Genomic DNA, 27,124 nt, shown 5'->3' with positions numbered 1-27,124 from the left:
ATTCAAATGGACCCCGACCCGCCTTAAATATTTAGGAACGTTTATTAACAGAGGTCTAGAACATATGGTCAGGGACAACATAGACCCCCTTATATTTAAAATGAAACAAGACTTTGCCAAATGGTCCCTACTAGGCCTGTCCATGTGGGGCAGGACACAGGCGGTCAGAATGGTCACCTTACCACGCTTCATATACGTGTTAGGCATGCTTCCCCTACAGATACCTCTTTCCTCACTCCGATTAATAGACGCATCCATAAGGGCCTTCGTCTGGGGCTCCTCACGCCCAAGACTGAAGCCTGCAATAATACTGGCACGACGGCTCTACGGAGGATTAGGACTACCCTCGGTAGAACAATACTCTCTGGCCCTACAACTCTCACAGCTAATATATACGCTTCCGGATACAGCCGATCCACCGCAATGGGTGATTACAGAGAAACTCCTATATGGACAGTATACGGAGATGGGAGGAACATACGCCGACCACGTTCCCTTAACTAACCCCATCCTCAAGGCTACAAACACAGCGTGGTGCAGAGCCCATCGACTACTAGGAGTACACCCCTCCCTGCATACTCAGGCTCCCATAGCAGGGAATAAAAGCATTAAAATAGGAGGGACTATTCTCAGATGGCCCCAATGGTCCGACGCAGGTATCCACAATATATCTCACATAATAGATGGAGATAGCTTCCGCACATTCGCCTCCCTCCAGGAAGAATTCGGTATCCAAAGTAACCAGGAGTGGCGATATCTACAGCTCAAACACTGTATGCGGAGAACATTAGGAACCCCCCCGTGGCTCCTCAAAACCTCACCCATCGTCACCTATCTTCAGAAATGGGGCCGACAAAAAGGCGTCTTGGATGGCCTCTATGCCGAATTAACTAACCACCTTTACTCTCAGCCTTTACTTGAACGACTACGCTTAAAGTGGCAGGACATACTAGAGATAACCTACACGGACGAAGAATGGCCAGACATACTAGAAGCCCTCGACAGGGGCGTACGTGAAGCACGCCTGAAATTTTGCCTATTTAAAATCCTTCAGGGATGGTACTGGACCCCTGTTAAACTCTTCAGGGCAGGGTTGTTACCTCACGCGAACTGTTGGAGATGCACAGAGCCATATTGCGACCAACTTCATATTTTATGCCACTGCCCCACGGTACAGTCACTATGGGACGCGGTACGCCTCGCCTTATCGGACTTCATACAGATACCAAAACCGACTCCACCAGCATTTATCATTCTACATGACATTCGCCCGTATCCCTCCCTATCGCGGGCACATAAACGATTAATCCACACGGCGCTAGCCACGGCCAAAATATGCATCCTCCGGCACTGGAGATCTAGCATTGCCCCCACACCCATGGAATGGATGACGGCCATGTATCAAACGGCTACCCATGAACGAGTGATTTATAACCTACAGGACCAAGCAGAACAGTTTGAGGAGGTCTGGCGCCCATTCTTGAAGAGACCATGAAGCGGCTGGTGGATGACCAACGGATGATCAATGTTCAATGATCATTGATTAGGGAATATTAATTACCAATCACCCTCTGAGAATCCTAGACTCCGGAAACACATTTAATCTCCTATTGCCCCCTCTCTCTCTCCCTAGCTACGCTATCCTCTCTTCTCTCTCTTTTTTCTCTCTCTATCAATCCACAGGCCTCTAATTTTGTCACATGCCCGAGACCCTGAACTACCCAACATAGTAATACAAGTCGCTTCCCAACACAAACAAGGACTGAGAAATCAACTCATATAAGACGTAGACACTCTCTAACCGACCTTACCATACCTATCATACATATTATCTACTCCTTGCTACAGACGGAGAAGTACAGAACGATCTACTCTTAGGCCTGAACAAGCTAGTCTCAGGATACAAAGACCCCCTGCCTACCTCGAGTCTCTTCATTCTACATTCCCCCGCGATTACCCTTCCTCTTTCTCCCTCTTTCTTTCCCTTCTCTCCCCCTCCCCATTTCATATGACTATTTTGTTTCTCCCCTATATCAAGACCAACCCCTCCTACACAACCCTATCCTCGCTCCCCCTCCCCCTACCACCCCCCCACCTGTTTTCCACTCTTCTTCAAAATAAGGGTACACAACTCAACTATGCAACTGGGAATTTTTACTTACCTGACAGTACATGTATATATGCCTACAATGGAAATAATTGTGGTAAACGAACAAAAATAATGTTTTTAAAGCTAAACAGTTTGTTTATATGCTGTATGTACCGCCTTATATATTCTTAATAAAACTTTTGAAACTAAAAAAAAAAAAAAAAAAAAAAAAAAAGAAATCATACTGTAGTAGTTTTGAACACAATCTAGCAATTCTTGGAGTGTATTCTTTGATAACTTCTCCACTAAGGATATTCACCAATGGTTTATGATCAGTCTTGAGTGTAAACCTTCTCACCCAAATGTAGTTCTTGAATCGCTCAACAGCCCAACAGCAAACTAATGACTCTTTTTCTATCACAGAAAAAACTTTCCCGTTGGCTCTCAAAGAACGTGACACAAACCGTATAGTTTGTTTGTCATTGTTTTTGTCTTCTTGGGATAACATTGCCCCCAAACTATTGTTACTAGCATCTACAGTAATAGTGCAAGGTTCAATAGGATCATGGTGTTAAAATTCCTGCCTCAACTATGTAATTTTTAAGTGCTCTAAATTCTTCCTGTGATTTTGCATCCCACACAAATTCTTTATTTTCCTTGAGGAGTGCCCATAAGTTTCCTGTTTTAGTAGAAAAATTCTTAATGAATTTTGAATAAAATTCACATAAACCAAGAAAAGATGCAACATGGTCTTTTATTTTTGGTTCAGGTGCACTAACGATCGTTCATTTGCTACTAGCCATATTTTTGTAATCTTTGTAACACTTTATTTATTGCTTCACCAAGGGTACGTTCATCCTCACCAGCGATCAGTATATCATCCTGGAAATTTACAACACCTTCGATACCCTGAAGTATATTTTCTAAAACCCTCTGAAAGACAGAAGTGCAGACGCCAACCCAAAAGGCATCCTTTTGAACTTAAAAGTGCCAAAAGGTGACATAAAAGCTATGTAATGCCTTGAAGTTTAGTCTAACTCAACCTTATGATATGCCAAAGATGTCTATTTCACTGAAAACTTATTTTCCAGCAAAAGTAGATGTGATGTCATCAATACGTGGCAAAGGATATGAATCAACCCATATGATCTTGTTCAGACTACGCAAATCAAGAGAAACTCTTAATTTTCAATTTTTTTCGTGCGATGACCAATGGAGATAACCAAAATGATGACTCCATAGGTTCTATAACTCCATCAACACCCATTTCTTTGAGAATACTCTCTAAATCCTGATGTACATTGAAGGGTACATTTCTCAATTTATGCTTTACAGATGCGGCACAATTTTGTACTTTGATCTTATGTTTGAGACCTGTGATCCTGCCCAAATTATTACTGAACACCTTATTGAACTTTTGTAACCAAATATTCTTGGGTAGTTTGTCTTGAACTACCAGAGATTCATTATTTAACTCATCAGTAACTAACGAACTTGAACACTCCTCCCTGGTCTTGATGTCATACGGAATAACTCCTGGTGATACCACCTAAGTATATTCAAACCTTTTTAGCTACATAAACTTTCCCAAGACTCACTTTGTTTTTATATTTCATACGTGCTTCAAAATAACCAATGAGGTCTATTTTTTTCCATCGTACGACACGGTTTCTGCCAGAGGGTAACAAGTTCTTTTCCCTATATGATTGTAATAGCAATTCAGTAATTATGGTCATCCTTGCCCCAGAATCTATTAGTAGGCGTAGTTTCTTCCCATCAACCTCAATGTTTTCATAAGGGTCCATGCAATTATGTTCACCACATTGGACCACTAGTATTACATATTTCTGTGGGTTAACTTCATCGATAGAGCTTCAATTTGGATCAGGTTTTTCAATCACATTCACTTTATCAGGTGTTATACTACTTTGACAAACTTTGGCAAAATGCCCTATTTTCCCACAGATTCTTCACTTGACATTTTTAGCTGGACATGGGCGAGCGTTGTTACAATGTCTAGGATTACCACATCTGAAGCATATTTTCCTTCTGCTGAAGAATTCATCTTTAGTTTGGTTCTGTGTTGGTCTCCTGGTTTGTTCTTTAGCATAATCGTTGGAGTTCCCTTTAATTTTGACTGCACTTAATCCAACATGTTCTTTTTGTGATAGTTCCTTGGTTTTTTTTGGGAGACATTTCTATACTTTTACAATTTCTACTGTTTCTGTCAAAGAAGGATTTTTTAACATTAACAGTTGTTCTTGAGCTTTCTTATCCCAGCAGTGTACCACTATTTGATCGCGAATAAATTGTGCCATAAAGCTTTCAAATTCGCATTCGGAAGCTAATGTACGTGAAATTGCTACATAACTGTCAATTGATTCATCTTGATGTTGTGCTCGTGTGAAAAATGTATTTCTATTTAGTATCAAGCTTGGTTGAACATCAAACTGCTTTTCGAGTATTTTTACTGCAAGTTGATACTCATCATTGTCATATGCTTCACCGTCCGGTAATTCGTAAACTGATTGGCCTTCGAACCCTAAATTGTGTTCTAATAAAAATCTTTTACTCTCTGGGCAATATCTATTACCACCTATAGCTCCTAAATATTAATAAAGGTATCAGTGGATCTCCAGGTATTTGTAAAAATGGTAGTGGAGCGCAGACACTCTCCATAATGACTATGACAGTGTGTTGTAGTAGTATGTAAAAATACATTTGATTAACACTGCTTCCCTTCTGCTTTGACAACGTGTTGTAGTAGTATGTAAAAATACATTTGTTTAACACTGCTCCGCTTCTATTTCAGTGGCTCCCTAATTGTGTGTGGATCGCAGTAAAATCCGCAAACTCCTGAGTTGTATGCATGCGGATCGCAATAAAATCCACCGGCTCGTGAGTATTGTGAGTGTGGATTGTGGATCACAGGGGTTTATTATGTGTGAGGATCGCAGGGAAGTCCACACGTGTCTGTGCGTGCTGATCATACGTTTCTGTTCTGGATTTTGCCAAAGTATGCCTGCCGTATGTATTATGCATGCTGATCAGAAATATGGCTGATGTACGTATATGTACGTGCCACATAGCGTGGGTGCCTCAACGAGCGTAGGGCTGAATGTGCGTAATGATGTAATGTAATGCTGGATATGCTTGAATGCACGTGATGCTGGACGTGCATGAGGCTGTGTAGTGCGTGGAGGAGACCGTTGGGGAGCGGAAGTAACAATCACATATAAAGTTGTCAAATTTAAGTGAAATGAACGTACATGACGGGTCTCTGACACAGAGCCTGTCAAAAATTCACAACAAAAATAAGCAACTGGCCTGATACCATGTAGCTCAGTCCGCAAGCTCTTCGCGCTCATCGCGCTCGAAGAAAGAGAATCCATTGAGGTCCTGAAAAACTGGAAGTGGGTTCTTGATTGTGGCCAGCTCGTCGCCAGATTTTGTGGTGATAAAAATGGGAATGAATACCGATGGTCAGTTTAATGAAGCTGGAACTTTATTGGCCACAGTCATCGACCACTCCAACTGCTCTCTACAACTGTCCCCTCTGGAATGCCCTCGAAGGATCTCTCATCCCACATTCCATGTATAGCATGGAATATAGAATGTATGCTATCACCACATATTCTAAATCGTGATTGTTCACAAAAACAAACCCAGTGACCTAGATAAGTAAATGGAGTCTGCTGAAATGAAATAGGACTCATATTTAGAAATGTATTTCAACTTGTATGCTAGACCGTCAGCAAGTACAATAAAAGTAATATTGAAATGAAATGCACAGAAAGAGTATTTCAAAAAGATAACTAATCTGCATGGTGCTAATAGGATATTATATGGGTAACATACAGAAAAGAATTCGGGTTATTCCTACTTCTACCTAGATGATAATCGTGTGACCAAAATTTAAGTTATAGCTAAAGGTTTTCCATTAATCTATGCTCATTGGTTTACATCATATAAGAGGAAGCACAATTGTAGAGTATGTAGAATGATTTTGCATCTTGAGTTTGTTCTCTGGGGAAATAAAACAACACTACTCTGCCTAGATATATTTTCAGACAAGAAAGCTAGGACTGTGGCCCCTTCAAAGCTCTCAGGCGTGAATGGATTACTGAAGAAGGTTCCAAAATACACTCTTGGAAAAAGGGTGGGTTACGTATATATCAAAAGTCCTAAAATGTACATCAGTGAAAGCAGCCAAAATGGCGGCAGATCAGGGCTTGCGTCCTTTGCGTGTGACGCACATTAGAACGAGAACCAGAAGAAGGCTGCAATGAAACATGCCGAGATGCCCAGACTCAAGTGACTGCTTTTCATGCAGGGTGCTTGGTTGGTGTTACACAGGTCTGTGGTGCAACAGGAAATGGAGAAGGATATTCCGTTGATTTCATCATTGGTTGGCACGCAGGAAGATGCACAGTTCTTGCTGGTGATAGTACCTAGAAGACAGAGAATGTCGCAAAAAGAGATTTATAACACAAATTCACTATGGTTTAATGTACATAAGATGCATCTACAAGAGATGGTCTGCAACTGAAGCATATGCTGCAACACTGTGTTGAAAAAGCCGATAGTTTTACATCCGTACAACCACTAGCTAGAGCTGCTAGTCGAGGCATATTATGTTAATCAATACAGTAAATTTAGAATTTGGGAATTGGTGAAACAAGCATTTCTAAATATAAAAGAATATGGGACACATCCCTGTCTGGGGAAGTTGTATCCTTCCTCCATCTTTTGCCAAAATGGATCCCACTGGTCATAGTACTCATACTCTCACCACATACAGAGTCCTACTATCATGTTTCAAGTACCTATTACACATACATGCACAAGGAATGTATGCAAGAATCTGGGGTTTTCAGAACAATGGAACTTTACTTGAGAGGGTCTATAGACTGCCCTCTCCCTTGTGCAAGAAAAAAAAGTCTACCTAAATTTGGCAAGTTGCCACCACTACTTTATGTCACTTACCCAGAGCATGAACAGCAGTCCTATGCCCACGTGAGGGCATGCATTGTGTGCCCCTCGAAGTCACAGAAAAGCTTCTGGACCTCACTTTACCAGGTACACGCCTACGCCTCTGCACACACACTTGATTAATGTGATCCCAGGGCCAAAAAATAGCCAGGAAACCAGTTATACGAGCAGTCAGGCACTCAAGGCAGAGGTAAACACGTTCACCAAGCAGGGGGCATTCCCAATACAACAGACATTACATTTTTCCCCAAGAAGTTCCTCTACTGTTCATTCTGGTCTACAGGAACTCTGTTGAGGAGCCAATCAGCATCTGACACAACACTGAGCAACTCAAAGATCAAGTCAAACCCCACCTCCATGCACTACCTGTAAATCCATCCAGGCTCACACAAAGTAATTGCCATTTAGCCCACGGAGGTCTGTTTGAGACTGCAGGTGAGTAGTATGCATGTGATATTCTTTAACTGTGTTAATCTAGCTGCCTGAGTGGTAATCTTGTCTTCCACAAGACTCTTTGTATGAAAATGTGGATGTTTGAGACTTTTTGTGAGAATAGGGCATTCCACTTCGGTGGTAAGCTCTTGACATGTATGATACTCTATGTGTGTATGTGATGTTATGCAGGTGTCATACTCTCCGTTTGCTTTTGTGAGACTCTCTAACTTCTGTTGTGAGATATACTGTGTGTGTCAGAATACCTGCTTTCATTAAACTTAACCTCCGTTAAACTATATTTCTGTTCATGCCTCTCAGCCTATCAGAGAAAAGTAAATACAAATATGTTTATTACACAATTCACTGGAGAGAATGCACTGCCTGAGTTAAATTTTCTACTTCTGTAAGACTTGTTGTTCACAAAACCTTCTGCTGATATGAGAATCTGTGTTTGAGAAGTATGATTTAAAAGATTCAATGCATTTGAGTGAATTTTTTGTGAAACATTTGCCTGTTGTTTGCCCCTGTAAGCATTTCACACCAGATTCACACCCTATTCAGGTCAAGTACAGGCTGGGAGAAGCTGGCGGGCTACTGTAAATTAGCCTCCCGGAACTTCAGACAGAGAAAAGGTGACTTTTCAAAAGTTACCTTTCCCTAATATTTATTAAAAATCCAACTTCACCCTTGAATTGGGTTTTTAATAAATAACTAAATAGTTATTTAAAATGTTTTCTAGGTGATTCCATTCCCAAGATACAGTATAAGTATTTTAATGTGAACTCAGGTTTTCTACATAGGATAGCTAGATCTTCCACAGTGAAAATGTTTTTTTAGGCATTGTCACTGTAAGGACATGGTAAAAATAATTTGCTACACATTCCAATTTTGAATATCATGCACCCTACCAACTGGGCTACAACGTCTACATAGGGGTAAATTGGTAATATTTAAAAGGGAAGTTTTTATCTGTCACAAAAGGTTATTTTAACAGGTTGCACTGCATGTTTTTCACTGCAGGAATCAGGCTATAATGGTAGGCATAAAACCATGTTTCCTTTTGTCACAGTAGTTGATGGCACAATAAATGCTACAGCCCACAAGTGACTTTTCAGGCCATGGGAGTACTCTTCACCATACTCTATGGCCCTTTAGAAAGGTTAATACTCCAATTAGGGATTAGCCAGTTTCTCCATGTTTTATGGGTCAGAGCTTGTATACTGGCCAGTGGATATCAGTGCTCCATTGTGCCGGTGTTTAAAAACCAGCAATAAAATAAGGTCCAGGAAAAGGTGAAAAAACCTGGATGAACATACACAAAAGCCAGATTTCCTACAAGTGTAAAATGTACTTCCTGGGTTGGTCTCACAGGCTGTGTAAGGCTGTTCACCAGTATGAGAGTCTGCTTGTGTGAAACTGAATAGTGATGAATCTTCTTTCTGTTCGGTGAAATTAATTGCGGGTTATTCTCTGCTTCATGTGTGCGCATGTATAGGTGTGTTTAATAGAGTGTCTTGTGTAAATGTATCAGTGTGTCAGACTCTTTGTTTGTATGATCACATCTGAGACTCTTTTGGGCATATTTATAAGAAAGTAGTTCATCAGCTATGATACGCCACTTTTCTGGTGACCCCTAAAATCACCAAGGTAGTGCCATATTTACAATACGGCGCACCATGGTGCACGTTAGCACAGTAGCGTCAAATTTCTTATGCTATTGTGACGCATTGGTCGACTAGCACAAAACATTATGACACTAGTACAGCAATGTGTGAGGAGGCTCATTGGAAACAATGCCTTAGGCAGGGGTTAAAAATGACGGGAAAATGGCGCAGTGAAATCTCATAAATTTTAATGCGCCCTTTTTCTGTTCCTCCTAACGGGACAACGTCCCCCTTGCATACATTATGCCTGGTGCAGGTATAATGTGGCGCAAGGGGTTACAAAGTGACACAATGCTTGCATTGCGCCACTTTGTAAATCTGGCACAGGGAAAAGGCCTCCTTGACGCCACCTTGGCACAAAAAAATGATGCTAGGACAGCACAAGGAGGCACTAGGTGCTTGTGAATATGCCCCTTTGTGCATAGCTCACTAGCTGTGTGACAATCATTACATGTGTGAAACTCACTCATAATCTGAGATTCACTGCTTCTGCAAGACTTTTATGTGAGGTGCTCTAAATATGTGAGACTGTGTGTATGTGTAAATGTGTGTGTATGTTTGAGTGAGTGTGAAACTATGCATGTATGTTTTGTATATGTGAGTTCGAGAGAAGAGGTAAGAGACGAAGAGGAATAATTAAGTGGTGAGACTATGGGTCTGATCAATTAAGTCTATGCACCAATGCAGTGTCACAAAAGTGACACAAACTGACGCTTGAAAAGGCATTTATTGTCCAGCGCAAATCTTGACTAGTGAAGGAAAGTTGACCTAAATTAATGCAGTGCGCTATGCACTATTTTACGTTACTTTGCTTCAAGGAGACATCCCATGCGTGGTACATGGATATTCCCCTGCAACTGCTAGCACAGGTGTTTTAATAAAAATTATTAATGAGTGTTCATGTATTCTGAGTAATGGATTTGTGTAAAAAATATAATAACATAGAAAAATAATGCACGCATTTGAAAATGTGATCACGATGAGTGACCGCCAATGTTCAAGAAGTATACTTATTAATAGTTTATTAATATAAAATGTTGATTATATGTTTGACTAATATAGTAATATGTCATATTAGGAGTTATGCATTATGTATTAGCTTTATTAATTGTAGGACTTAACTTAGCGATGGTCTTGGCCTAGTTGCCCAGCCTCATGTCAAGCTATATTTCTTAACGTTTAATAAATGGCTGTCCTAGAGAGTTAAACTGTGATTTTCCATTGTACTGTTTAAATGTGCTTGTAGCTAAAAGTTTTCTCATGAGAACTGATTGCTAGAAGAAGCTGTTCTTGGTAAATGTAACATTATGAGTGTAATGTGTGTGAGACTAACTTTCTCAGAAGGAGAACAATGGAGACACTGACGAGTATAAGCTGCAACAATATTGTTACCTGGCGAGCCGGATGATGAGAACATTGCAAGAAAAGCCAATCAGCGACATGTGAATGGAGAAGTGGTAGAATTCATAGACTTGAAGTTTAAGTTTTATTGGACAAAGTGTGAACATGCGATCCCTTGACCAATAGGGACTTGGGAGTTAGTTTTAGGGAATTTAACTTAACAGGACTGTACCGAGGGAAGACAGCTCATTGCCCATTTTCTTGCTTGCCGAAAGGTCAATATTTTCTTGTGCATTTTGACAAGAGACATGCTTAACTTTAATGCTTAAAGAATTAGCATTTTCTGAACTTTGATGCTGAATCCTGATGACTTGCTGACCGAATTGATGTTCTGATGACGAAGATTATTTTAGTTGCGGATCCAATTGAGGAAAGGGATTATTGTACCCATGTGTTTGTTATGCTTATTTGCCCTTTCTTTCTAGGTACCAACCGCACTGTTTTGATAGAGACACAGCTAGATGTTTTCCAAATTTGTGTTTACTCAATTGTTTTGCATGAAGCCCAACATGTTGATGCTAATCTGGTGTTAGTTAAGGATTCTTACTTTGCTAATAGAAAATAATGTTTGATGCTTTTCTTTGCTGAATCTAAATGTATGTGACATCGTTTGTGCAATTGTTCTTGTTATTAATTTGCCCTGTAACCTTAGAATGTGTAATAGTTCAAGCTTTGATTAGATTGTGCTCCTTTCACAGATTTGGACAGCTGGTGTTGTTTCTGTATGTGTATCATTTGATTTTGAGATTATTTTACGTGACTTCAGCATCGTTAATATAGGGAAATAAATATTCTAACTTTTACTAAAGATGTGGTTATTCATGACTGAAAAGTCATGGTGTGTGACAATTACTGACTCCATTGATTATTAATGCCATTGATTATTTTTTATTATTTGCTGTTATCAATTGATTATTGATTATTGATCTGCATGTACTGGAGTTATAGTGGAAAAATCTTAATTACGGGTCAAAAGGTTCATAGACCTATTTGCGTCCCATTGTAAGTTTACTTATTAAGGTCTGACACGCTAACACAACCACTCATAGATTTTGACTCGAAGCACTACTAAAAAAGGTAGACAGAGCTTTGCTTCAAAATTCACACTCCTGGACCAGGCGTAACCATTGAGAAAGACTTTATTTTCTCAAAACTTTTCTAGATTTGCAAGTGCACTGTAATCGTCAGGAAACATGCAAAGTTAGAAATGATTTCAAGTATGTCAAAGCGTATTAATTTGCAGTTGAAGGGCACCTTTACATTACCAAACCTATCCTAGATCTCAGACACACCCATACTTGCACTGTGGTGCTATGGTGAGTGTGTTGCTAAAGACAGCCAAAAGTACACAAGCACCCTTTGACACAATGCAGCACAGCATCTCTGGTTGCACATTGCAATCGAATCTTAGGGTGTGTTTGAGTGTGTATGTATGAGAGAGAGAGATTAGAGGGATTATGGCTGCATTTGGCTATGTTTGGGATAGACTTGAGTGCCAAACACACCCAGATTGCGCCATCTGTGTTATTTTACGGTTTAGTTCTATTCTTCTTTACTTGCCTACACCTGTCTCTGGGGACTTTATCTTGTTAAATAATTGCTAGGGAACTGCACGTAGGAGCAGCAAAGAGCAGTAAAAGTGAGCTACTGCAGTTTAGATCGAGAATAGGTATCTATTTACCAACAGTAACAACCGGATCAAAACATAATAGCCCACGAAACTATGGCCCCTGATTTATACTTTTTTTGTGCCGCATTACCTTTATTTTTTTATGCAGTAGCGGCGCAAACTTACAAAATACAATCGTGACATTTGTATTTTGTAAGTTTGCGTCGCTTTTGCGTCAATAAATGACGGTAATGCAGTGTAAAAAAAGTATAAATCAGGGCCTATGTGCTGAGTCTCAGGAGGAAGATAGGCTGCTTTATACACAAGGCACAGGAGAACTTTCCTGCTTTACCATTTACCAGGATGTTCCCGCATTCTAGCCATCCCGCACGTTATCCCGCATCCTCTGATCAGTAAATGGTGTGGAGAAGATCAGTATTGGCAAAAATATGGTTGATGGGTCCGTGGCTTGCTGCCCAACATGGCAGACTAGCTCAAAGGTCACTTCTGTTGCTGCCTTCACAGTCCTTCATGATCCTGCTGCTACTGGGATTGGCAGAAAAACACAAGTGAGTTGTCAGAACTCAAGAACAACATATTTTGCTGGACCTGATGAGTCTCAAATCTGGGCAGGTGTGAGGACCGGGCCCCAAGCATGCAGTAATGAGGCCTTGAGCTCTAGAAGGAAAGTGACCTTTGACAGACGGTTTGGAACCCAGCAGCTTGACCCCCCAGCACCATGCAGGAGTGCAGAATGAACAGGGTATATTGGTTTGTGGCCATTAAATTCCCAAGAGAAGATCCCAGGGGAGAAATTACACATCTCACCTGTAACACAACGGTAGCCACAGAAGGTGAATGATATTAGACATAGCCCAATACAAAGCCCCCTTATAGCTTGCCAGTGGGTGGTGAGTTGCCACTGGGCCTGCGCAAACCTCACACAAGGGAGAACCTCTCTAGGACATGGACCTGAGGGACACTGCAGGTCGGTGAAACACCAGATCGGTGGTGTGAGTTTTAATCTGCTCTTAACAACGGGAGGAAGGTGATCAGGACAGGTCTGACCAGGGCCCGGTGACTTGTGTTACACCTGACATTCGAACAAGGGAGGGGCCAACTTGACCTAGGCTGCTAAGTTTCCAAGAAGTGAGGTACTTCCTGGTGCAGTCCCATACAAACATAAACTCACCCCTCCTCTCCTAACAATCCCTGAAGGGACAGGGGAATAAATAAAAGTGTGCCTACCATTCTGATTCATAACACTGGATGTCTGCAGGGGGTCTGACATCAAGGAAAGAAATATGAGGGTGATACGTCAGAGCCCCGCTGCAGAAACTAAATAGCTTAGCAAGACCAAAACTGGAAAAGACTAAGAGGCATGGCTCGACAAACAAACAACTAAAACTTCCCAGAAGCAGTAGCGGTGTTGTAAGGTCATCTTTCAACTTGACCCAGTACTGTGAGAGGGCTGAACCAAATCCAGCAATAAACTGGGAAGATGGAATGTCAGGAAACTTTTTCACAGCAATTGGTGAGAGATAAACTGACTAAACTACATGTTCACACCAAAAGGGTCAATTTGCCACACACCACCCTAAGCCTACGTGTAAAACATCCTAAAATCTAGGAAGCCCAGAAGAAACAGAAAAAACAGTGGGTGAAGGAGAGGGATAAGCCAGCTAAATGGAAATCTCTCATCAAATGGAAGGTATCATGGACAAACAGTAGATATGATGAGGACACCGGGGGGAGGCGGATGAAGAGGAAGCACTAAATAGGGGCTAGACGCAACTAAGGATGAAGAATATCTTGGGGCACACAATGAGTAGGCGGTGGCCATACCACCTACTCTGCATGTAATCTAAACTTAAAAAATACCACATGTAACTGATCTAGTTATGGATGTTTACATTTTTTGAGGTGAAGGGCTAGTCATGCATGGGTTGGCGGTTGTTTTTTTAGTTATTGGACAGTAAGATCAGGAAGAAAACAAAAAAAACATGATGGAGTACAAAAACTATTAGAGACATATTTATCTAATGGAATTTGAGGTCATTAGAGGGGTTAGAACACTCACCTGTCGAAATGTCAATGGAATTGGAAACAAAATAAAGGGAGGGCTAGTATTCAAAACACTGTCTAATCACAATACCGACTTGGCGTTACTAATGGAAACACGTCCTCAAAGCAGCCAATGTCAATTTGCAGTCAATTTGCAGTCAGAAGGAAATTCAGGACCCTAAACCATACGGGATACACCTCGGTGGTCTAGGGGGGGTTGCAAACCCAGTAACCTTACATCTGAAACAAACCCAATAACCTTACATCTGCAACAAACATCATATAGGCCGCTATGCTGCCATCTTGGGAGTTTAGGAGGAAGAAGCTTTGAACCAATGTCAAAGCATCTAGCTTTGACATTGGTTCAAATCTTTGCAAAGAGTGAACTTCAGCTAAGAGCAAAAGATAGAAAAGTGATCTGGAAGTGGTAAAACTTCTCAAAGGTAAATACCATATTAAACAAAGCCCTTTTATAGCAAACAAAAAGCGGAACCACCATACTGTGGTTCCACTTATTTTGACCTGGCCCGGGTCTCTTTCCAATTTGATATTACAATATTTAAGTCCTGTTTACATGCTCCCCTATTTTTACTGCTGGTCTACTGTCGCAGCACAAGTGTCTGCTGGTTCATTTGTGCACACAAACTTACCATTCATCCTTGTGTGTGTCTACTGCCCCCTACTATCATAAAAAACTGTCTTTAGGGAAGAGTGATACTTCAAGGAAGGTGATTATATGGGGGGTCACAGACTTTAAGACTTCAGGCCTGATTTAGATGTTGGCAGACAAATTATTCCGTCAAAACGGTGATGGATATCCCGTCTGCCAAATCTAAATCCCATAGGATTGGATGTAAATCAGGCCCTGTGTGTTAGCCCTGTTTGTCTGTAGGACTTCACGTGTGTGTGTGTGTGTTGCGTAAGAGTGATCTTGCATGTGTGAAACTGTGGCTGACTCTATAAAACTGCCTGCTAGTTTTAGACTCTCCAGATATGTGGGATTCTGCACATATTTCTCTATCTGCATGTGTGACTGTGGTATCTTGAATGTATATGTGATTTTCTGCATATATGTGTATAGGACTGTGCGTATGTGTATGAATCAGGGTGCATGTGTATTGTTTAGACACTCGACCTATGTGACACACTACATTTGTAAGATGATTCTGCTCAAATGTGGCTATGGCCCAGAGTTATTACATGTTTGCGCTGTCGCTCACATGCTGCATTACAGTACTTCATGGGTCAAAGCTTAGACTGCAGCGATGTTCAAATTTTGCTCACAAAAAACAGTTTTGTACTAAAAGTTGACAAGAGCTTTGTGCCAAATTCCCTATGCTGGAGGCAACCCTGCCCTAAAACAGAGAGAATAAATGACAGATGGTCCTCCTGGACCTCTCCGCAGCGTTCGATTCTGTCTGCCACCACACCCTAGTGCAGCGCCTCAGCAACATCGGAATCCAAGAGAAGGCACTAGAGTGGATCACCTCGTTCCTCGCCGGAAGAACCCAGAGAGTCCGCCTCCCCCCGTTCAGATCCGAGGCCACCGAAGTCATCTGCGGCGTACCACAAGGATCGTCACTCAGCCCCACCCTCTTCAACGTCTACATGAGCCCCCTCGCAGCCATCGCACGCCAACACAACCTCAACATCATCTCCTACGCCGACGACACCCAGCTGATCCTCTCCCTCACCAACGACCCAGCCACCGCCAGAACCAACCTGCAAGAAGGGATGAAAGACGTAGCCGAGTGGATGTTGAACAGCCGCCTGAAACTGAACTCGGACAAGACGGAATTCCTCATCCTTGGATCATCACCCTCCGCCTGGGACGACTCCTGGTGGCCCCCTGCCCTGGGCAGCGCACCCAAACCAACGGACCACGCACGCAACCTGGCCTTCATCCTGGACTCCTCCCTCTCGATGACCAGACAAGTCAACGCCGTCTCGTCATCATGCTTCAACATCCTACGGATGCTCCGAAAGATCTTCCGATAGATCCCCACCGAAACCAGGAAAACGGTCACCCAGGCACTCGTCACCAGCCGACTGGACTACGGAAACACCCTCTACACCGGAACCACGACCAAACTACAGAAAAGACTCCAACGCATCCAGAACGCCTCCGCACGCCTCATCCTCGACATCCCCCGACACAGCCACATCTCCGGACACCTGAGAGACCTGCACTGGCTCCCCGTCAGCAAGAGAATCACGTTCCGCCTCCTCACCCACGCACACAAGGCCCTCCACGACCTGGGCCCCAGGTACCTCAACAACCGCCTGACCTTCTACACTCCCACCCGCCAGCTACGATCAACCAGCCACGCCCTCGCCGCCGTTCCACGCATTAGAAAAGCCACCATGGGAGGAAGATCCTTCTCCTACCTGGCAGCCAAGACTTGGAACTCCATCCCCATCCACCTCCGTCTGACCCAAGCTGTACTGCCATTTGATAAAGTTTGTTTTGACCAATGACTTTGTGTTTCACCACTGCGCATATTAGTTGCTCAATGTTCACCAGTAGCACATGGTATGTTCTGTATTCAGTTGAGCCGCCTATGGGCTTTGACATTGCATTAGTCATTACATTCTGTATTCTGCCTATTGGCTTTGACATGGCATTAGCCATTACTTTCTGTATTCAGTTGAGCCGCCTATGGGCTTTGACATCGCATTAGCCATTACATTCTGTATTCTGCCTATTGGCTTTGACATGCTGTATCCAGTCTAGCCGCCTATTGGCTTTGACATTGCATGCCTATTGACTTTGACATGATGTATTCAATTTAGCTGCCTATTGACTTTGACATGCTATTAGATATTCTGCCTATGGGCTTTGACATGATATTATATATTGCATTTTGTATTCAGCTTAACTGCCTATTGGCTTTGACATGATATTCAGCTCCGCTGCCTATTGGCTTTGACATGATATTATACATTGCATTTTGTATTCAGCTCAGCTGCCTATTGGCTTTGACATGATATTATACATTGCATTTTATATTCAGCTCAGCTGCCTATGGGCTTTGACATGATATAAGACATTGCATTTTGTATTCAGCTTAGATGCCTATTGGCTTTGACATGACACTAGACATTGCATTTGATATTTAGGTTAGCTGCCTATTGCCTTTAACATGACATTGCATTTGATATTTAGGTTAGCTGCCCATTGCCTTTAACGTGGAGTTAGACATTGCAGTTGAGAATCCAAGCTGTATTTTTCCAAGCTGTGTTTTTGCACCAGATGAACCAAGATGTTTTTCTCACAGTAGACTAGACATGATAAGAGAGAGTACATGGGTGTTGTTTTTCCTTCGCTTGAGCTTGGGAACAGGAGTAGTCTTGGAGACCTGGCCAGTCTCCAAAAGGCTTGCTCAGTTTCCCAGGTCTGGGAGGAGGGGGCACACCTTTGTAACGAATGTAACAGGCTGCAGAGGGTCAGATTCGAATCTGCCGGACCTCGTGCTGGAGCTTGGCGCCAGCTGCCAGCATCCCGTGTGGGTAGATGAAACTCTTTCTCGCGGCTGACAGGGGTCATCAGCTTGCAGACCTTAGAAAGATGTAGCTGTAAATAGTTCCTACACGGTGAAGTATTTGTTTTGCTTTGCATTCAATATCTTATAAATATAACCTGCTGTGTATATTGCAAACTGATATATTTTGTTTGATTAACGCGGACTTGAAAGCTACTAATTCGTCATTCATATAACAACAATAAAAGTCTTCTTTGACCTCAGAAGTGCATTTCTGTTGTGTTATGTTAGTGCTTAGAAACTAAATAAGAGGAAAGCACTACAATTGGTACCAGAAGTGGGGTCGGTCATTAAGAGGTGATTAAGAAGGGGTTTGACGAGTTAGTAGATTTCTAAGTGCACACTTTAAAAGTGTAATTGTTTTTTTGTTGTTTGGAGAATTACAGAAATTGTTTTCTGTTTGGAGAATCACAGTAGCACGGCAGACCATGTCTGAGAATACATGTGTTGATGAACTGCCTGATGGTGCTAAGAAAAACTGTGAATTGTTTTCTGTTTGGGGAATTACAGAAGAAAATGCATGTGTAGCTAAAATGCCTGATGTTGTTTTGAGAAATAATTCCCGTTGTATATATGTAGAAAACGTGTGTTTTGGAAGTAATGATGACAGAAAGGTCTGGATACCTTTATCTGCTTACAGAGAAATGCAGGAGAAATGTAGGCAGTTGGAACATGAAAATAGGAATTTACGTGAGCAAATTAGCCAGGATACAATAATTCAAAATAATGCTGAAAGTTATAAAAATGAAGAATCTTTCTTGTCCCATTCCAGTAATGAGGGGGTTAAGACAGCTCCGAGCTGCACTGAGTTTTCGTGTGAGCCAGGGTTTTTGGCAGACAAAATGCATTCCTTAACTGATAACACGGACGAGAGAGACCAGAATGTGATTTACGCGTTACCGTTGCAAAATGCACAAGTAAAACGAAGGATTTTAGAGCAAGACACCCCGAGTTTCATTAGCTTGTTTGATTTTTGGAAAAAGAATAGCCCTCATTTGAGAGAAATCCTAACACTTTTGTATATGGTCACTGTGAAAAATAATATGCAGCTGCGCGCTTGTGATTTGGCAAATGAAATAATGCAGACTTTAGGTTTCTGCGCAGTGCAAGAAGGAAATACTTATGTACATGTAACTCAAGAACAAGGGAAGAAAATACTGCCCCTAGCTAGAATCATACAATGGATCTGGTACTTGCAAGACAGGGCTAGAGTACCACAGGTAAAAGAGTTACCAATGAAGTTGAATGCACCATTTGAATTCGTGTCCACTGAAGATAAAAAGCATGTTTGTTTTACTAATGATTCATTGACTGAAATGTTGTTTTCTGGCACAGGAGAAGGAACAGCGTTGTATAATGTGTGTCAGATTTTAAAGCAAGAGCTACGTGAGATGTGTCATTTTTATGCTGATTTTTGGTTCTTTGATAATGTTTTAGCCACATGGCTTGTACCTAACTGGTTCAATTACCTTGCAGATGTTAATGAGAAAAATTCAGAGAGAGAAGTGTACACCCAGAATTCTGCCTTAGTGGGGATGGCTAAGTGGGTGCCCCAGAAATGTGAACAGCTGAGAGAAAAAGCCACTTACAGGTGGGCAGAGATGAGAGAGATGCACATTCCCCTAGATTTGATAAAAACTGTGCAGCACGCACAAAAGCAATCTGTCATGCAAGCAGTCACAGAGCAGTTGGGGAGAGGAAAGTTACCAGAACAGAAATGGCAAATTGATCAGGTTTTAGGGAGAGTGATTGCTGAAAACTACCAAGGAAAAATCGAAATTATGCTGATACCTAGAAAAGAATCTGATTCATTCATACAAATTGGAGACAGAATGGCCCAAATTGGCAAAAGTGCAGTGAATGGAGGTTTGTTAAAGAAGGAGTCTGCCCCAGCCCTTCTGACAGTGCAAGAAAAGGGAAGCTGTGGCGCAGCAGATAAAAACCTCAGTGCTGGTGTGTGGGCTGAAGCCCCAAGTGACCCTCCAGAACCTGCAGAGAATATAACAAAGGGCCCCAAAAACGTCCTGCTGATTATAAAACAGGGAAAGAAAGAGGAAGGGTGCAGTTTAAATGAAAAATGTTATTTGCAAGAAAAGTCATACTTGTTTCTTTTGCAGATCCTACCACGTTTCGCCACTGTCCCTGAGTGTGCTGTGTGGTCCCCCTTCCGGTGTGTGCGTGTGGGGTCGGGGAAGGGACCGAATCCCCAACCTGAACCTGGCTGAGTAAAGTGCCAGCACCATGGATCCATTTTGCGCAAACTGCGCCTTTAGTTCAAGTTCAACTTGTTTGCTGTGTTTGTTTTTTTTTTTTTTTCCCCTCTCGTATGGAACTCTGACTTTTGCTTACCTTCCAGCAAACCTTTCAAGTGGACCGTGCACCTTTACATGAGCAGAACTCATGCCACATCAAATTGCTAACACTGTTGAATTAGAGACTCATTCAGAGTATAAAAATTGCCCAGTCTTTTCTATGTAGATGTATCTGATGTGAAAGGTTATGAAATCAATGTGTTAATTCACTTCTATTGCTTTACAGGGATTGCTTTGATCATAATGTTTTTTTTTTTTTTGTGCCGATGTTTTTTGTTTTTGTTTGAAACAAGAGATATGTGAAACAAAAATTCATTGGTCAAAGGGCGGAATGTACTGCCATTTGATAAAGTTTGTTTTGACCAATGACTTTGTGTTTCACCACTGCGCATATTAGTTGCTCAATGTTCACCAGTAGCACATGGTATGTTCTGTATTCAGTTGAGCCGCCTATGGGCTTTGACATTGCATTAGTCATTACATTCTGTATTCTGCCTATTGGCTTTGACATGGCATTAGCCATTACTTTCTGTATTCAGTTGAGCCGCCTATGGGCTTTGACATCGCATTAGCCATTACATTCTGTATTCTGCCTATTGGCTTTGACATGCTGTATCCAGTCTAGCCGCCTATTGGCTTTGACATTGCATGCCTATTGACTTTGACATGATGTATTCAATTTAGCTGCCTATTGACTTTGACATGCTATTAGATATTCTGCCTATGGGCTTTGACATGATATTATATATTGCATTTTGTATTCAGCTTAACTGCCTATTGGCTTTGACATGATATTCAGCTCCGCTGCCTATTGGCTTTGACATGATATTATACATTGCATTTTGTATTCAGCTCAGCTGCCTATTGGCTTTGACATGATATTATACATTGCATTTTATATTCAGCTCAGCTGCCTATGGGCTTTGACATGATATAAGACATTGCATTTTGTATTCAGCTTAGATGCCTATTGGCTTTGACATGACACTAGACATTGCATTTGATATTTAGGTTAGCTGCCTATTGCCTTTAACATGACATTGCATTTGATATTTAGGTTAGCTGCCCATTGCCTTTAACGTGGAGTTAGACATTGCAGTTGAGAATCCAAGCTGTATTTTTCCAAGCTGTGTTTTTGCACCAGATGAACCAAGATGTTTTTCTCACAGTAGACTAGACATGATAAGAGAGAGTACATGGGTGTTGTTTTTTCTTCGCTTGAGCTTGGGAACAGGAGTAGTCTTGGAGACCTGGCCAGTCTCCAAAAGGCTTGCTCAGTTTCCCAGGTCTGGGAGGAGGGGGCACACCTTTGTAACGAATGTAACAGGCTGCAGAGGGTCAGATTCGAATCTGCCGGACCTCGTGCTGGAGCTTGGCGCCAGCTGCCAGCATCCCGTGTGGGTAGATGAAACTCTTTCTCGCGGCTGACAGGGGTCATCAGCTTGCAGACCTTAGAAAGATGTAGCTGTAAATAGTTCCTACACGGTGAAGTATTTGTTTTGCTTTGCATTCAATATCTTATAAATATAACCTGCTGTGTATATTGCAAACTGATATATTTTGTTTGATTAACGCGGACTTGAAAGCTACTAATTCGTCATTCATATAACAACAATAAAAGTCTTCTTTGACCTCAGAAGTGCATTTCTGTTGTGTTATGTTAGTGCTTAGAAACTAAATAAGAGGAAAGCACTACACAAGCCCACCTCTCCTTCAGGAAGCAACTCAAGACCTGGCTGTTCGAGCAGTAGCGGCCCCCCCCCCCCAGCGCCTTGAGACCCTCCGGGTGAGTAGCGCGCTTTACAAATTCTTGATTGATTGATTGATGGTGATGTTGAAAACCGATCTTACAATGTCTTGCATGGTGCTTTTCTTACTTAGCAAGCTGAACCACAACGCCCTCATCATAAGATTAGATGCTGGCTGACCTTCTAAGTAATAACTATGTAGTGCCTCTAAAGAATGCAATGCTGGCCTTCTCTGAAAGCCAAATTAGCTGTTACCTGATGATGAAGTCGCCACAGTAGTCTGACAGATTTTGTTCGGAACAGTGCAGTTGCTGATGGTCTGACACTTGTCATTGCTGGTTTCTTGGTCGCATGTGTAGCACCGCAGAGTTGTCGCTGACAAATAACAAAATTCAACATAGTATTGTGAAGTTGTGAATATGTATGTATATATATATATTTTTTTTACACATTTTCCTATAGACACAGAATGGAAAATATCTTTCATAATTCAAGCCCATAGTTATTTGTAAATATTTGTTTAGAAATTAAATACATAACATACCAAATACAAGGATGTGTACAAGTATCCTTACATCTTATGCTGCCACAAAAACTGATTTAAACAAGGGCCTTCCGATCTGAAAAGAACTTGCTTGAGAAAATGCTTCATAGCTGGAAATTATGGGTGCTGCCCTCAGGTGTTATTGGCAATAGGACTGGGAGAACTTTTCAAGCAAATTTTGTAACAGATGAAATTCTCCATCTCTTTCTCACCTACCAATGGGAATTGCGGTTGCTCTGTAGGCCGAAAAACACAATCAAAACCAGACACTGGGTCTGAGTTACAAAATAAGCCAATACATGAAAATAGTTCGACCCGTGATAGTGCTGGTCAGCACAAGTGGTCCTCATTCCTGGCATTTCTTATTGCAGAGAATGAGGAAGTCCTTTGCTGTAGGATATTCCGGGGCATATTTATACTTTTTGGTGCAAAACTGCACTAACGTAGTTTTGCATCAAAAAGTTTAGCACTGGCTTGCACCATTCTTGAGCGCCAGTGGGGCACCATATTTACAGAATGGTGCAAGCCGGCGCACTTGGTAGGCTAGCGTAAAAAAAAATGTTAGCTGGGTGGGGGTATGGGAGAAGGGGGTTTTGCACCAAAAAATTACGTTAGGAAGATTAGGGTAAAAAAAGGACTCTAACCAGCCTAGCATCATTTTCTGATGCAAAACCATCCATACCACATAACTCCAGTCTTAGAAAAGACAGGAGTCATGCCCACCACCCCAATGGCCAGCACAGGGGACCAGGGTCCCCTGGGCATGGCCATTGCACCCAGTACCATGTAGGGGGCACATTTGCAGGGCCCCCAATGGCACTTAAAAAAAACAACAAAAAAACATACATGTACTTACCTATGCTCACTCGGGATGGGGGCCCTCATCCTCCGCTGTCCCTCTGGCGTGGGTGGGGGTGACCTTGTGGCCTGGGGAAGGCACCTCTGGGCTTATTCCATGGGGTTCCACCATGGAAATAGGCCCATAGGTCCCCTAACACCTGCCCGGACCCAGGCATGATATAATGGTGCAAAGCCAGCATTATTTGACCCCCACCCCTGAGTGTGATTTTAGCACGGGGGATAAATATGGTGCTAAGGCCATAGAGTCATTTTTTGCACGGGGAGGCCTACCTTGCATCTCATTGACACAAGGTAGGTTTTCAAGTTCCAAAAATGACTTTAACTCCAAAACTTTGTTGCTAGATGGGTCTAGCGCCAAAGTACAAATATGGAGTTAGTTTCGCACCGAATTTGCATTACAAAAATATGCAAATTCAGCGCAAAACAAATATAAATATGCCCCTTTGTCTTTTTGAATCAAGCGCAGGCAGATGTGAAACCAGTAGACTGTCCAAAGTTTTGCATCCGTTACCAAGGATTGAACAAAATGTCCATGCCTGTTTGGTAGTCTACAAGTTAGACTCCCTGCAAAGGAAACTCAGGATTGTCCAATTGCTCATTGTCCAAAGTCAATGAATTTGAACAAGTAAATTGGCTGCCACAGATTAATCGAAGTGCTTCCAAACTTGCAACATGCTGATTTCAAGCAATATTTAAAAAGTGCTACTTTATGTCATAATTACTCTGTTTTGAGAGGTACCAAATTATCAATCTGAAAAATCAAAAGGCTAACAGAAGAACTGCTCACAAACTGCCACAATTTATATTTGGAACTGTAGGCTTTTGTCAAGGGCTGAATGTTAAGAAGGTCTGTTGAGTCCCCCTGCTTGCCCAAGGAAAGCAGAGCCACCCTCCTCAGAGTAGTATTAGTGAAAGGCAACAAGTGTTTTTAAGATGGTCACAGTGAGGAGGAAAAATTATTCAAGATGAAGACTAGAGCTGAAGAAATGCAAAAGGAATCAAGCTCCTGAAGAGTTCAATTACTGAAAGCAAAGTTCTGGGACAAAAATAGTACAAAGGGGTAAATAACTTGACACAAGAAATGAGAGAAAAATGTGTTGTGGTACATCTTCTCTTGTGACTGTGGCTCTTAGAAGTGATTATAACAGAAATTGACATCACATGAAGAGACTCAATTCCATTTTACATTGGGAATCTTGAAAACATGGTTCTATGGCCAATCCACTATCTTGGAAAAGACTGTTTATAAGCAGTTGCCTTTCAATGCTAGTGCTGCAAGAGACCCTTGGGTTGCCACTTCAGGTTTATTATATTTCTTGAACATAAGCAGGATATTCACGTAACTCTTGGCGTATATATGACAACTATGAACCGCTCATTTAACAATTTGGTACAAATCATCTGATCACAATGAGCAGAAGTAGTCATATTCCACCAGATATCCGCAAAAGCAAAAACATTTGGAAAAATGTGCAGTAACAAGGTAGTTACGCGTTTATCACATACTTTATTGTGGCAACAATGACACTAGCCCGCACCATCTTCAAAGGCAGCGGCATTATTTAAAAAGTCATTACAATCAGCACCCCCGCTGATGTGGTAGACAATCCCACCATCTCTGTTGGCTCTCGGCACAGCTGCAACTTTATTAATGAAATACAAGTAGAATGATTCCTTTGTGTGCTGCTACTCTAAGCTCTAAACTGTAATTCCCAAATGGGAGAAGGTACACAGTACATGTTTGGTGTCTTTGGAATGGTGATGAAAAATTACAATTTTGAAAATGCCACTTTTAGAAAGTTGGCACTTTCCTGCCTTAGTCATTTTGTGCCTATAGCCTGTCCCTGGGTCACATGACTGGGTGTAGCTGATAGTTGAGCTTTGTGTGTTCCTCATAGACAGCCACACATAATTGAAAGCTCAGGTGGACTTGGATAGGCCACTACTGGCAGAATGGGAAGATGGAGCTAAATCTAGCCCTACATACAATTGAATAGGTTGTGTGTTGCCTCCATACAAAAGACTGCATACCCCCTCTAGATAGTCTAGTGCCAGGACAGGGAAGGCAGGATGCCCGGAGACTTCAAAGGGAAACCTCTAGAAGCTTCTCCCCAACTTCAAAGGCACACATGGGTAGGAGCTGACACTTACACCTGAAAGGGCTGTGTCCTCTCTGTGCACAAAGGGCTGCATTCCCCTTTGTAGTGAGTCTGGAGCCAGAGCAGGAAGGGAGGTCCTCTGTGCTTTTCAAAGACCTTTCTTTGAAGTCTGCCCCACTCCAGAGGCACAACTGGGTATAAGTACTGGACCTCTGACACCACCACTTCAGACTTCTTGACCTGTAGATACTCTGCTAGGAAGAAGGACTGCTGTTCTGCTGAAAGGAAAGAACTGACTCTCTGTTGGACCTCTACCCTCTTGGACTGCTACCTTGCTGTTCTGACCTTCTGTCCTCTTGTCTGAGTGAAAAGGACTGGACCTGCATCTCTTGATCCCAGAACCCCAGAGCGACTCAAAGGGGTAGTTTGCTGGCCTCTTGCTCTGAAGTCTCAGGGACACCTGTAACTCAATTCCTTACCAGCATTAGTTCTTCAAAAGATCTCTGGCAAAGAGCCTTCTAGCAGGGCCCGTCAGGCATTACAGTGATGGCCTGACGAGGAGCATGACCCAATGATGAAGCATGTCACCTATTGGTGAGTGAGGGCTACTGTTCCTGCACGACCAATGCGTTAGGGGACCATTACGGTTCTTATGCTACTTAGTAGTACAGAGTCTGTTTTCCTGGAACAGTGCGTCTCTATTGAGTTGATATAGGTAGACTGACATGCTGGACCATATAATTATCCCTGTATTTATATCCCTGTCTTTATTTTGGTCTCAGGGAAACAACAGGCTCCCAACAACCTTTCACCATCACCTAGACTCTGCCATCTGTGAGTCTACTCTGCCAAGTGGTGCCACCCCAGACTTGGCCATTAGGAAGTTGGCCTAAGGTGCCATGCCAGCCTCAGTGGATCAAGTGAAACTAACACATTTCCTTTGCTGCAACCCGAAGCAAACTGGTGCAACATCACTATTGCGTGGATCAGAACCACCAAAATGACTCGCATCACATCATAGCCCATCGCCCCATCAGAACCACCACTGCACAATACATCCTCAGCGCAGGCCCTCAAATCCCTTGATGGCAGTCTCGATGATGGACTTTGCATCACAGCCTCACAGGTCCTCAAAACCGATGATTTGCCTCGACTGCGTGATGCACCCTTGACGTCAAACTTCACATCACAAGCTCTTTTTGACAAGATCCTCAACAATGGCGCAGATCCTCGCATCATCGCTTTGCCGCATCTCAAAACCGATGCATCTATTCACCTGTGTGACGCATCTTCAAAGTGGATCCTCACAAACCAGGGTCTAACCGGGTCCCTGTAGCCGACCTGTGCTCCATGACAGTCGTCCTGCATTTGTGGCTTTGTCCCAGTCCAGCGTGACAAGATATCCACAGTCGGTGCTTTCTATATTTTGGTGCTATTTTTACTAAAATCTTTAACATTGAATAACTCTGCTTCTACTGATTGGATTTTTGTTGTTTTTTTGTTGTGCTTTATTTATGAAAAATTAATCTGTTTTTATGAATTTGTTGAGGGCTCCATTTTTGTGGTGAGTTTTAACTGTGTTGCTGTTTGAAGTGTTGCACAAGTACCTCGCACATTGCCCCTGAGTTAAGCTTGACTGCTCTGTGCTAAGATACCCGAGGGTTGAGCAAAGGTTAATTTAGGGTTTGCATGCCATTTCACTCTGACAAGAATTGTTGCTGCTGCTTGAGAAGGGGTTCATACCCTCAACCAGTAACCCAGTTT

At 42.2% G+C, this 27,124-nt stretch overlaps 1 protein-coding gene across 1 annotated transcript in view; it reads right to left on the bottom strand.

The window, feature by feature from the left end:
* Positions 1-5,801: 5,801 nt before the first annotated feature.
* Positions 5,802-27,124, bottom strand: part of LOC138282870 (prostate stem cell antigen-like) — a 46,621-nt gene continuing 25,298 nt past the window's right edge. The window contains exons 3-4 of the mRNA XM_069220861.1: positions 22,112-22,231; positions 5,802-6,540 (exon numbers count right to left, since the gene is read on the bottom strand). Of these exons, the coding sequence (XP_069076962.1) occupies positions 6,347-6,540; positions 22,112-22,231 (314 nt within the window). The 3' untranslated portion in view covers positions 5,802-6,346. The remainder of the gene's footprint in view (positions 6,541-22,111; positions 22,232-27,124) is intronic.

The sequence above is a fragment of the Pleurodeles waltl genome, chromosome 2_2, assembly GCF_031143425.1.
Source record: "Pleurodeles waltl isolate 20211129_DDA chromosome 2_2, aPleWal1.hap1.20221129, whole genome shotgun sequence".
NCBI lineage: Eukaryota > Metazoa > Chordata > Amphibia > Caudata > Salamandridae > Pleurodeles > Pleurodeles waltl.
The sequence above is the reverse complement of the archived record's forward strand: the minus strand, read 5'-3'. Positions and strand labels throughout refer to the sequence as shown.